The sequence below is a fragment of the Hippopotamus amphibius genome, chromosome 3 (genome assembly GCF_030028045.1).
Source record: "Hippopotamus amphibius kiboko isolate mHipAmp2 chromosome 3, mHipAmp2.hap2, whole genome shotgun sequence".
Taxonomy (NCBI): domain Eukaryota; kingdom Metazoa; phylum Chordata; class Mammalia; order Artiodactyla; family Hippopotamidae; genus Hippopotamus; species Hippopotamus amphibius.
The window spans coordinates 110,707,648-110,720,702 of NC_080188.1; the positions used below are offsets into that span (position 1 = coordinate 110,707,648).

The window sequence follows — 13,055 nt, forward strand, 5'->3', positions numbered from 1 at the left end:
CCAGTAGTGGGATTGCTGGGTCATATGGTTGTTACTTTTTTATATTTTTAAGGAACTTCCAAACTGTTTTCCATAGTGGTTGTGCCACCTTACGTTCCCACCAACAGTGTGGGAGGCTTCCCTTTTCTCCACACCCTCTGCAGCATTTATTGTTTCCAGATTTTTTGATGATGGCCATTCTGACTGGTGTAAGGTGATACCTCATTTTGGTTTTGACTTGCATTTCTCTGATGATTAGTGATGTTGAGCATCTTTTCATGTGTTTGTTGGCCATCTGTATGTCTTCTTTGGAGAAATGTCTATTTAGGTCTTCTGCCCATTTGTGGATTGGGTTATTTGCTTTTTTGGTATTAAGCTGCATGAGCTGCTTATATATTTTGGAGATTAATCCTTTGTCTGTTGTTTCATAGGCAATTATTTTTTCCCATTCTGAGTGTTGTCTTCTTGCCTTGTTTATGGTTTCTTTTGCTGTGCAAAAGCTTTGAAGTTTCATGAGATCCCATTTGTTAATTCTTGATTTTATTTCCATTATTCTAGGAGATGGGTCAAAAAGGATCCTGCTTTGATGTATGTCATAGAGTGTTCTGCCTATGTTTTCCTCTAGGAGTTTTATAGTGTCTGGCCTTACATTTAGGTCTTTAATCCATTTGGAGTTTATTTTTGTGTATGGTGTTAGGAAGTGTTCTAATTTCATTCTTTTACATGTTGCTGTCCAATTTTCCCAGCAACGCTTATTGAAGAGGCTGTCTTTTTTCCATTGTATATTTTTGCCTCCTTTGTCAAAGATAAGATGCCCATATGTGTGTGGGCTTACCTCTGGGTTCTCTATTCTCTTCCATCTATCTTCCTTTCTATTTTTATGCCAATACCATACTGTCTTGATCACTGTGGGGCTGTAGTATAGTTTGAAGTCAGGAAGCCTAATTCCACCCACTCCAATTTTCCTTCTCAAGATTGCTTTGGCTATTCGGGGTCTTTTGCATTTCCATACAAATCATAAGATTTCTTGCTCTAGTTCTGTGAAAAATGCCATTGGTCATTTGACCAGGATTGCATTGAATCTGTAAATTGCTTTGGGTAGTACAGTCATTTTCACGATGTTGATTCTTCCAATCCAGGAACATGGTATGTCCCTCCATCTGTTTGTGTCATCTTTGATTTCTTTCAGCAGTGTCTTAAAGTTTTCTGCATACAGATCTTTTGCCTCCTTAGGCAGGTTTATTCCTAGGTATTTTATTCTTTTGGTTGCAATGGTGAATGGGAGAGTTTCCTTAATTTCTCATTCTGCTCTTCCATTGTTAGTGTATAGGAATGCAAGAGATTTCTGTGCATTAATTTTGTATCCTGCTACTTTACTAAACTCATCAATTAGTGCTAGCTGTTTTCTGGTAGAGTCTTTAGGTTTTCCTATCTATAATATCATGTCATATGCAGAGTGACAGCTTTACTTCTTTTGCAATTTGTATTCCTTTTATTTCTTTTTCTTCTCTGATTGCTGTGGCTAAAACTTCCAAAACTATGTTGAGTAATAGTGGTGAGAGTGGACACCCTTGTCTTGTTTCTGTTCTAAAAGGGGATTCTTTCAATTTTTTCCCATTTAGAACAATGTTGGATTTTGGTTTCTCATATATGGCTTTTATTATGTTGAGGTAATTTCCTTTGATGCCCATTTTCTGGAGAGTTTTTATCATAAATGGATGTTGAATTTTATCAAAAGCTTTTTCTGCATCTACTGAGATTATCATATCATTTTTATTCTTCAATTTGTTGGTATGATGTATCACATTGATTGATTTATGTATATTGAATAATTCTTGCATTCCAGGCATAAATCCCACTTGATCATGGTGTATGATCTTTTCAACATGCTATTAGATTCTGTTAGCTAGTATTTTATTGATGATTTTTGTATCTGTATTCATCAGTGATATTGGCCTGTAATTTTCTTTTTTTGTGCCATCTTTGCCTGGTTTTGGTATCATGGTGATGGTGGCCTCAAAGAATGAGTTTTGATGTTCTTCCTTCTGCTATATTTTGGAAGAGTTTGAGTAGGATAGGTGTTAGTTCTTCGCAAAATGTTTGATAGAATTCACCTGTGAAGCCACCTGGCACTGGGCTTTTGTTTGTTGGGAGATTTTTATTCACATTCTCAATTTTCATACTTGTGTTTGTTCTGTTCATATTTTCTATTTCTTCCTGGTTTGGTCTTGGAAGATTTCACTTCTCTGGGAAATTATCCATTTCTTCCAGGTTATCCAATTTAATGGCATATAGTTTCTTGTAGTAGTCTCTCATGATCTTTTGTATTTCTGTGGTGTCAGTTGTAATTTTGCCTTTTTCATTTCTAATTCTGTTGATTTGCATCTTTTCCCTTATTTTCCTGATTAGTCTGGCTAATGGTTTATTAATTTTGTTTATCTTCTCAAAAAACCAGCTTTTAGTTTCATGATCTCTGCTATTGTTTCCTTCATTTCTTTTTCACTTATTTCTGCTCTGATCTTTATGATTTCTTTCCTTCTGCTCACTTTGGGGTTTCTTTGTTCTTCTTTCTCTATTTGTTTTAGGTGTAAGGTTAGGGTGTTTATTCAATATTTTTCTTGTTTCTTAAGGTAGGACTGTATTGTATAAACTTCCCTCTTAGAACTGCTTTTGCTGTGTCCTATGGGTTTTGGGTTGTTGTGCTTTCATTGTCATTTGTTTCTAGATATTTTTTGATTTCCTCTCTGATTTCTTTAGTGATTTCTTGCTTGTTTAATAGCATATTTTTATCCCCCACGTGTTTGTATTTTTGCATTTTTTTCATATAATTGATATCTAGTCTCATGGCATTGTGGTCAGAGAAGACGCTTGATATGATTTCATTTTTCTTGAATTTACTGAGGCTTGATTTGTGACCCAAGATGTTATCTATCCTGGAAAATGTTCTATGTGCACTTGAGAGGAAAGTGTATTCTGTAGTTTTTGGATGGAATGTCCTATCAATATCAATTAAGTTGAGATGCTCTAATGTGCCATTTAAAGCTTGTGTGTCCTTATTTATTTTCTATTTGGATGATCTGTCAATTGATGTAAGTGGGATGTTAAAGTCTCCTACTATTATTGTGTTCCTGTCAATTTCCCCTTTTATGTCTCTTAGCATTTGCCTTATGTATTGAGGTGCTCCTATATTGCGTGCATAGATATTTATAATTGTTACATATTCTTCTTGGATTGATCCCTTTACCATGATATAATGTCCTTTCTTGTCTCTTGTCATTGTCTTTACTTTAATGTCTAATTTGTCTGATATGAATATTCCTACCACAGCTTTCTTTTGACTTCCATTTGCATGGAATATCTTTTTCCATCCCTTTCCTTTCAGTCTATATGTATCCCTTGGTCTCAAGTGGGTTTCTTGTAGGCAGCATATATAAGGGTCTTGTTCTTGTATCCATTCAGCCAGTCTGTGTCTTCTGATTGGAACATTCAAAGCATTTACATTTAAGGTGATTATTGACATGTGTGTTCCTATTACCATTTTCTTAATTGTTTTGGGTTTGTTTTTGTAGGTGTTTTCCTTCTCTTATGTTCCCTGCTAGAAAAGTCCCTTTAGCCATTGTTGTAAGGCTGGTTTGGTGGTGCTGAATTCTCTTAACTTTTGTTTGTCTGTAAATATTTTAATTTATCCGTCAAATTGGAAGGAGATTCTTGCTGGGTAGAGTGTTCTTGGCTGTAGGTTTTTCTCTTTCTGGATATTCAGGATATCCTGCCTTTCCCTTCTTGCCTGCAGATTTTCTGCAGAAAGATCAGCTATTATCCTTATGGGTTTTCCCTTGTATGTTATTTGTTGCTTTTCTCTTGCTGCTTTTAATTTTTTTTCTTTGTGTTTAATTTTCATTAGTTTGATTGATATATGCCTTTGATATATTTCTCCTTGAGTTTATTCTCTATGGGACTCTCTGTACTTCTTGGACTTGGTTAATTATTTCCTTTCCAATGTTGGGGAAGTTTTCCACTATAACCTCTTCAAATATTTTCTCAGACCCTTTCTTGTTTTCTTCTTCTGGGATGCCTATGATTCAAATGTTGGTGTACTTCATGTTGTCACCAAGGTCTCTGAGACTGTCTTCCATTCTTTTTATTCTTTTTTCTCTTTCCTGCTCTGTGACAGTTATTCCCCCCATTCTATCTCCCAACTCACTTATTCATTTTTCTGCCTCAGGTATTCTGCTATTTATGCTATCTATAGTATTTTCAATTTTGGTTATTTTGGTGTCCATTACTGTTTGTTTGCTCTTTAGTTCTTCTGAGTCCTTATTAACTGTTTCTTGTATTTTCTGTATTTTTTTCATTGAGATCTTGAATCATCTTTACCATCATTACTCTGAATTCTTTTTCAGGCAATTTTCCTATTTCCTCTCTATTTATTTGGTCTTGTGGGTTTTTTCTTGCTCCTTTGCCTGCATGGTTTTTCTTTGTTTTCTCATTTTGTCTTATTTATAGGATTTGCTCTCTCCTTTTACTATGCTGCCTAGTAGTAATTCCTCTTGTTTCTGCCCTCTGTCCCCTGTGGTGGGGTTTGTCCAGTATCTTGAGTAGGCTTTCTGGTAGAGGGGTCTGGTGTCTTCTTTCTGGTGTGTGGCTCTGTGTCTTTTCTCTCTGATGATCAGGGATGTGTCAGGTGGTGTGCTTTAGGGTATCTATGAGGTTAACATGGCTTTAGGTTGTCTGTGTTCTGATGGCAGGGGGGTTTGTTCCTGTCTTGTGTGTAGTTTGGTGTTATGTGTCCAGCATTGGCTGTTGCAGACAGGCGGAGAAAGCCGAGTCTTAGACTCTGATATAGGGCTCTGTGAGAGTTTTCTGCAGTTAATCTCCCCTGTGTCTGAGGACTCCCTAGTAGTCTAGCATCCTGGATTCAGTGCTCCCTCCACAGAGCCTCCTGCTTGACTTCTGATGGAGTAGTCCACAGTTCAGAGGTTGCTTGTCCTGGCAATAAAGGGGTTTAGAGAGGACTGTCCAAGCCCCAGACTAATAGCAGAGTGTTGAGTCAAACAAATACTAAGTCAAGGAAACACATACATGTATAAGACACACAAATACTGAATCCAATATAACATAAGGCAATAGAAAGACCTGACAGAAGAACCCCAGGATGCCATCAGACAATCAAAGAGAAAGTCAACAGAAATCCAAAACCAAAAAAAAACCAAAAACAAACAAACAAAACACACACAAATACAAATCCAGGGAGATTTTGAAAGCTAGGATCAAATATAATAAATATCAAGAGTACAATCAGACAGACGGAAGATTCCCAAAACCAAATCAGACAATTATAATCAGAACTAAGATAAAGCCAAAACCTAATAATAAAAATCAAAGCAGTCAGTGTGTCATCTGGAGAATAAAGTAAGGAAACAGAGCAGACTGATAATATTGCTTATAAGTATATTAAGATAAAATAAACTGAAAAAGGTTAGAAGACAGGGCAACAGAAGAGCATAGTGTGACTGGAAATATGAAAAGAAAAAGAAAAACTATTAATGTATAAAAGATAGAGATGAAAAGAAGGTAGGAGAGATATAGTTAACACTGCAAAAAACTTAGCTAGAATTAGAAATATATAAAATTGCTAAAAATAAAAATAGAATAAAAAAATATGTTATAAAATGTGTAGACCACTCAGGACTGAAATCATAATTAAAAAAATAAAACAAACAACAACAACAACAAAAAAACTAGAACTGACCCTAGAATGGACCAGATCAATAGAATTAATAATTATATTTCTGTTTCCTTGGGGTCTCAGCTGTAAGTGTCATTCTATGTGCCTTGGGTTTTTTGTATTACTCTGTGACCAGCAGAGCTTCCTTTCTTGTCCATCTGCAAGTGCTGGTGTGTGGGGGGAGAGAGGGTACAATAGTGGCTCCTTCCCTTGGGAGTAAGTGAGCAGTGGCACCCTGCCTGGGTCACAGCAGCTCCGGCAGCTCGGGCAGTGCCTGTTGCAGAGGGAAACCAGTGGCTCAGGCTGAGAGGGAGACTACAGCCATGGCTCCTCCCTACTGCTACAACTCTGCCAGGGCACCCTGCCTGGGTCACAGTGGTTCAGTCGGCCATGGTGGTGCCTGTTGCAGAGGGATGCCTGTGGCTCAGGTATAAACAGAATGTCTTCAGAGCTGTGCCACTCTGTGGACTTCTGGATCTCGGCTGCAGGCACTCTAGGCCAGCCCCACCCAGGGGGCCTTTGTTATTCCTTAGTGTGTTAACCAGGCCCAGAGGGGTCCTTCCTTTGTCCATTGTAGGTGCTGAAAGAGAGGCTACACCCACAGCTCCTCTCCCCTGCTTGTGAGTCAGCAGTATCGAGCTGCTGCCATGGCCACCCAACTTTCCGTGGTAGGCACTCTCCACTGTGGATTTCTTCCCTCCTGCCCTCTGAGTCCATCTCCCCACTGCCAACCTTTCTCACCCTGAACCAGTTCTCCGATTCCCATGTTCCAGCTCCCAGATCCCCTGTTCAACTGTGAACTGGTGTCTCAGTCTGGACATGCTGAGCCATGGTGCAGGCCCTCCATGTGTTTCTCATTCTTTCCCATCTGCTGCAGCTCAGCCACTTCACCATCTTTGAACAGTCCCAAATGCCTCCCTTCTGACACAGGGAAATTCCCTGTTGGAGAAGGGGTTTCCCCATCAGATAAGGGATGTTTCCCAGAGATTGGCAATCTCCCCTCTGTTTTAGATCCCCCTACCACAGGGTGTGGGACCCATCACTCCCTTTCTTGTCCTTCTCTTCCTCCCTTTTTTTTCCCCTCTGTCCTGCCCAGTTATGTCAGGATCTTTGCAGTCCTTTCTGGTGTCTGAGCTCTTTTGCTGGCATCCATCTGGTTCTCTGTGGGAATTATTGCATCTTTTGGTGTATTCCTGATGCATCTCTGAATTTTTTTTTAATTTCACTTTATGTGTGGCAAGATAATTTCATTAGATAAACCATTCTAGGTTTACACTGGTTTTATCCTATTCTTTAAAGGTATAATCCATTCTCTCTGTCTTAAATATTTTCCAAATTGGAATCTGCTTTAATCAAATCTGTTCCACTGTTATGATATATATTTTCTCTTGGCTACTTCATTTTTTGTCCCCTTTTTTTACTGTGTATGCATGTGGGGATATGTGTTGGGCTCTCTGTTACTTGTCATTTGTTGAATTGTATTTCAGTCTCTGAATCCTGCACTATTATAGTAAAGCATGTTGTCCAATGAAGTAAATCCTCTCACTTTACTGGTCTTCAAGAGTACCTCAGCTATAACTGGTTGTCTTTATTTTTACAACAAATTTAGAATCAGCATGTTACACACACACACACACACACTTCCCTATCCCCCACCTCACCCTCCCACACACTAATGGAATTTTATTCTATTTAATTGAATTTCTATATCAGTGAATTAATTTTCTTTGGAGAAAATTGACATCTTCTCAATATTGAGTTTTCCAACAGATAAACTTGATATAGCAATTCATTTATTTCCTTATATTAAATTTCTCTCAAATTATTTTCTCATTTGCTAAATAGACTTCTTGCAGGTTTTTATTAAAATTACTTTTAAAGTTTTAATATATTTGTTCCTATTTAAGTAGTATTTTTAATGTCTATTTATTTTTATGCTTTTTTTAATGTGGAAATAAATTGATTTTTTTTTGTTGGCTCTGTATCCAGCACACATGTTGAGTTTGTTTATTATGTCTAATAATTTCACTGTAGATTATGAAAGAGCTTCCAAATATATATCTATAACATCTGTCAATAATTAGATTAACCTCTACCTTTACAATGCTCATATATATATATATATATATATATATATATATATATATATATAATTTCTTCTCTTTTTTACATGGCATAGGCTATTATCTCTAGTAAAATGTTGAATACAACCTGTAATAAAAACCCTTGCCTTGGTCCAAATTTCAGAAAGACACATTTCAACATTTTTTAAATTAATTATGTTTATCAGTCTCATTGTTGAGATAAAGAAGGTTTGTTAATGTCATCCTTGACAGAAAACGTTTTTTAACCTCTTATTACCAAAACTAAGTTAAACACCATTCTAATATTACAAATTCAGTGTGGATCGTTTTACTGTGTATGATTTATTTTATAATTTTATGCTAAACTATTTCATTATCTATCTAGTTATTTTACAGTTCTTTTCCCCCTTAGGGTATGAAAATTACATGAGAACTGAGCTATTCTTCTCTGTAATGCATCACTGTAACTACATAATATAGTAACATGAAGTTATTTTAGATAGGAAAACCAAGCCAGTCACCATGTGAATACTCCTTAGTGACTACAATCAATGCTACATGGAAGGGAATAATCATACAGCTGACAATGTAGGTGATACAATAAAGTGAAACTGTTCTAAGCCACAAACTTTGGATGTAATTTGTTGTGCAGCAACAGAAAATTGAAACAGGGCACCACAAAATGACTGCAAAGGGACTTCCCTGATTGTCCAATGGTTAAGACTTCACCTTCCAATGCAGGGGGTGAGGGTTCTATCCCTGGTTGGAGAGCTAAGATCCCACATGCCTTGAGGCCAAAAAAGTAAAATATGAAACAATATTGTAACAAATTTAATTATGATCCACATCATTTTAGAGATTAAAAAAATACAAAACCAACTTTTTAAATTTTTCTTCCATTATTCCTGTTGATGAGTAGTATGTTATAATCACAGGTGCCATCTATTACTGTCATCTGAACATTATCTCTTCTGAAATTATTGCATTATTTTGTGTGTGTTTTCAGGTGTCTCCTTATGCCATGATACCTATTTAAACAAAAGAAGTAGCTGGTGAATAAATTACGGCTTTATGAAAAATAAATTATTGAAACACATATTATGGTAAAGGAAAAATAGACTTAAAAAGAAAAACTAAAAGAAAAAAACTTACACAGATTGCATCATTTCCCAATCAGTTTAACTGAAAATGGATCCAATGGATTGCCTGCATTTTAACTTGAAACATCTGAAGAAATATAAGACTCTTGGTTTTTTAATAGTAACATTTTCTGGTTTAATACAATGATTCTGTCTTCACAGGTATCATCCTTTATAAGCAGGAAAACTTTGGAAAATAATGCACTAAATATCCCAAGCATTTTTATTTTCATTTCAATTATTTACTCCACCAAAAGAGTAAAAATAAGTCGGGGAATCTTAGAGAATGTGTTAATCAATATGAGGGCAAAATAGTTCAATCTCATAAGTACTATATCTCTGAAAAGAAAACATGCATTCAAATTTTTCACCTTAGTAAAGATTAAGGTAATAAATTATTGAGATGCCAGTAGCATGATTTGGTTATATCAACAATGCATGTCTATAAGAAGAATTCAGAGAGAAGTAAAGGATAAAAAGTTTATTGCCACACCACCAAATGTTGTGTTAGTATGCAGAATTTCTACTTTTAATCTTTACTTAGTATTCTGTTAATCATAAAAAAATCAAATTGAGTTTGCTGAAAAGTACAAGTTCTAAAATTATAGGCACATAGATATTTAACAACTGTCCTCCAAGGCTTAGCATCTTTGTTATCTAAAGACATTATGCAAGGGAAAAAGAGGTGAATGACAGTTATTAGAACAGGAAAGCATAAAAAATATTCACTATGTGTTTAGTGGAGTAGGTATATAATAGCAATTACTAGGAAAGAGATACTACATTTTATCATACAAAGTCTCAAATCTCCAATAAATTTGTGAACTGAATATGAGATTAGCTAAATATAGTTGCTTATCAGCAAGTGACCCTGTGGATATAATCCTGATATCAGAAAATCCAACATAAAACAAGAAGCTCAGGAGTGAATAAATAAAATAAATCTATAGTAATGGAGGAAAAACAAACTAAATATTCATTCTGATTATACAATGACAGAGTTAAACAGGAAAATAGAAAATGAGTTCAAATCAAGCAGCTAATACTTTATATTAAGTTAGCAATTTTCTCAAAGCCATCAAGACATCCTTATTTCTCAGAGTGTATATCAGGGGGTTAAACATCAGGGTGAGAATGGTATACAAAAGAGAGAGAAATTTGTCTGTTTTGGAAGAATTTTTGGAGTTAGGTAGTAAATATATAATGATTCCAGATCCAAAAAATAAAGTCACAACCATGATAGGAAAGGAGCAAGTGGAGAAGGCCTTTGCTCTTCCTGTTGCTGATGGCAACTTCAGGATGGTTGTGGTGATTTTACTATAGGAGCCAAGTATCAGCAGAAAAGGGATCATGACAAACAGCACAGCACCTGTAATGACCAGCATCTCATTCAGAAAAGTGTCCCCACAGGCCAGATTCAGCATTGGAGGGATATCACAGAAGTAATGGTTGATTTGGTTGGATCCACTAAAGGGCAAAGAGAAAATCTGGCATGTCTGCCCTATCTCAACTGGAACTCCAGTGACCCAGCAGGCAGCCACCAGCTGGGCACACACCTTGGAGTTCATGATGAGAGGATAGTGCAGAGGGTTACAAATGGCCACGTAGCACTCATAGGCCATCACTGTAAGAAGCAGGCTCTCTATGTTTCCAAACATTAGGACAAAACTCATTTGTGTTGCACAAGCAAACAAAGAAATATGTGTTTTCTGAGTCCAAATGTTTATGAGCATTCTAGGAAGAGTGATGGACACATAACAGATTTCCAAGAAGGAAAAATTACTGAGGAAAAAATACATGGGAGTCTGGAGAGTCTGGTCAGCCCTGGTTATGAGAATGATGATGCCATTTCCCATCAGAGTCACCACATAGATAAACAGAAACATCACAAAAAGAAACATTTGGAGATTGGGAATGTCAGAAAATCCCAAAAGAGCAAATTCCATCACTGAAGTGAGATTCACATCCAGTAGGTCTGTTTGCAGTTCCAACTGTGAAGATAGTACAATTAGACATTTATCTTCTGGGATTTGTTTTTTAATTCTATAAGTTAAAAGGATTTGGGGGAATTAGTACATAAGATTTCTATTCTCTATTAATGTCTAGCATTTTTCATCCTTGACCCAACACAACTGAAGTCTAATAGAGACTATGTTTACTAAATTCTAAATATAAAAATGTGATATCTAATTCTAGGTTTAACTTTAAATGAAAGAGATGTGTTTGAAATTTATACAATTTCATTTTTAATTTTTGAGTGCACAACAAACTCATTCCATTTTACTCCTCATATTAACAAACAGAATTCTGAGGCAGAAACATTTGCATCCCACTTTTTCAGCGGTAGAACACCACCAAATTTTGTAATGTATTTTTCAAGAATTTCTCAACTGTTCCATTAGAACTTTCCCAAGCATAAGGCATGCCTTCCCTTCCATTTTGTGCTGCTATAATGCTTACTATTTGTGCATACACTTTATTTGAGGCCATTCTGATTGCATTTATATATCAATATAAACATCATGGCCATCAAGCACTAGAAAGCAAGATCTTTTATTTATCTTATGCAAACATGCAACTTAAGTTTGACAGTTTTCTGACCTATTGGTTGTTTAATTAATAATGACACGCTTGAAGGAATTACATTGATGATATTATTTCTGAAGCTCTGACTAGTAAATCTCTTATCAAATGTCTTGCTATGTTCCATTGGTCATTTGTATTTAAAAATTATCATTTTAATAATAAAGCTAAATCAAAACACATGAAAATCAAAATTGAAAAGTATAAATTATTTAAAATATGGTTAATAGTTGTCAAAATATCAAAAGCAGAGAATATATATTTTAGCTAGAGGGTATGTGAGCAAGTATATTTTACTCTGTAATTAATGAGACATACAGAGACTGAACTTTCTCCTGTATTGAGATATACCTGGAAACTAAAGGAATTTAAAAAGAAATGTGATTAGCACATTATAGCTTTAAATAATATCTGGGAAAATGGAAAAAATGATTTTTAAAATGATTTTAACTGAGCTACTCTTGTGTTAGTAGACTACTTGCAATAACATATTCTTGAATTGTGTTAATGTCCTCATGTTATATCAGAGATGAAGAAACTAGGGTTCAAAGGTTCACATAAGTTAACTAAACAGAGAAAAAATGTTCACTTTGACTCCCAGGATTCATGAGCATTGTGAGAAGGATAACGGTTCCATCGTGATTTCCAAGAGGGAAAAATTGCCCAGGAAAGAATACATGGGGATCTGGAGGTCAAGATCTACTTTTTTTGTTACTAGAATTATGGTGCTGTTGCCCATCAGGAAAATAAGCACGACTAAGAACAATCCAAATAGAAACCACTGGAGAGGGGAACACCAGCAAAGCCCAAGAGAAGAAATTCCATCAATTGAGTTACATTTTCTTCTGGTGTTTTTGTTGTTGTTTCTGTTGTTTTCCATTTTCCTTTCTTTCTCTCTTTCTTTCTCTCTTTCTTTCTTTCTTTCTTTCTTTCTTTCTTTCTTTCTTTCTTTCTTTCTTCTTTTTCTTTGTGTGTGTGTTTTATCTGTAGAAAGAGGAAATTTAACATGTGTTTTCACTCTTCCTTCCTTGACATTTCTTGTTCTTCAGATAGTCTCAGGATGACAATACTGTCTTTCATGATCACTGCAATTATTTTTATTTTAAGAAAGCTACTATATAAGTATTTCCCACTTTCCAGTTAAACCCTATGGGTTACCATTGTAAAAGCGCCACTGAAATTTCCTTTAAAGCTATTCCATATACTTTCTGAATAAAGCCCAGGATAAACAAAATTTTCCCTACTCAGCACAGTCATTAGAACATCATTGACAAATGTGAAGAAGACGCAGAGCTTTGCCTTATGATCATACATTTACTTAATTGCACTTCTGGACAATCCTATTGTAGTTCTCTACACATTTCCCACTCAGTAGCTCTGTATCATAAAGTGTCTTTTCTCACACATTTTCAACTACCTATTTGAATCCTTCATTCCCCTCTCATATCACCTGATCTTGAGCACACATGTTCCTATTTTTCAGTTCATATTATTAGACAGTTAAAATATTGGTAGCATGGTTATTGTCCACTTGAAAATTAAATT

At 35.7% G+C, this 13,055-nt stretch overlaps 1 protein-coding gene across 1 annotated transcript; it reads right to left on the reverse strand.

The window, feature by feature from the left end:
- Nucleotides 1–9,979: 9,979 nt before the first annotated feature.
- Nucleotides 9,980–10,912, reverse strand: LOC130849828 (olfactory receptor 10AG1-like). Its single transcript, XM_057729013.1, has one exon. It carries the CDS (start codon nt 10,871–10,873, stop codon nt 9,980–9,982), a length of 894 nt encoding a protein of 297 aa, XP_057584996.1. The 5' UTR covers nt 10,874–10,912.
- Between the last annotated feature and the right edge of the window lie 2,143 nt (nt 10,913–13,055).

What these genes read in the sequence shown, in the direction of transcription:
- LOC130849828 (XM_057729013.1), bottom strand. Translation starts at nt 10,873, where the DNA reads ATGGAATTTGCTCTTTTGGGATTTTCTGACATTCCCAATCTCCAAATG.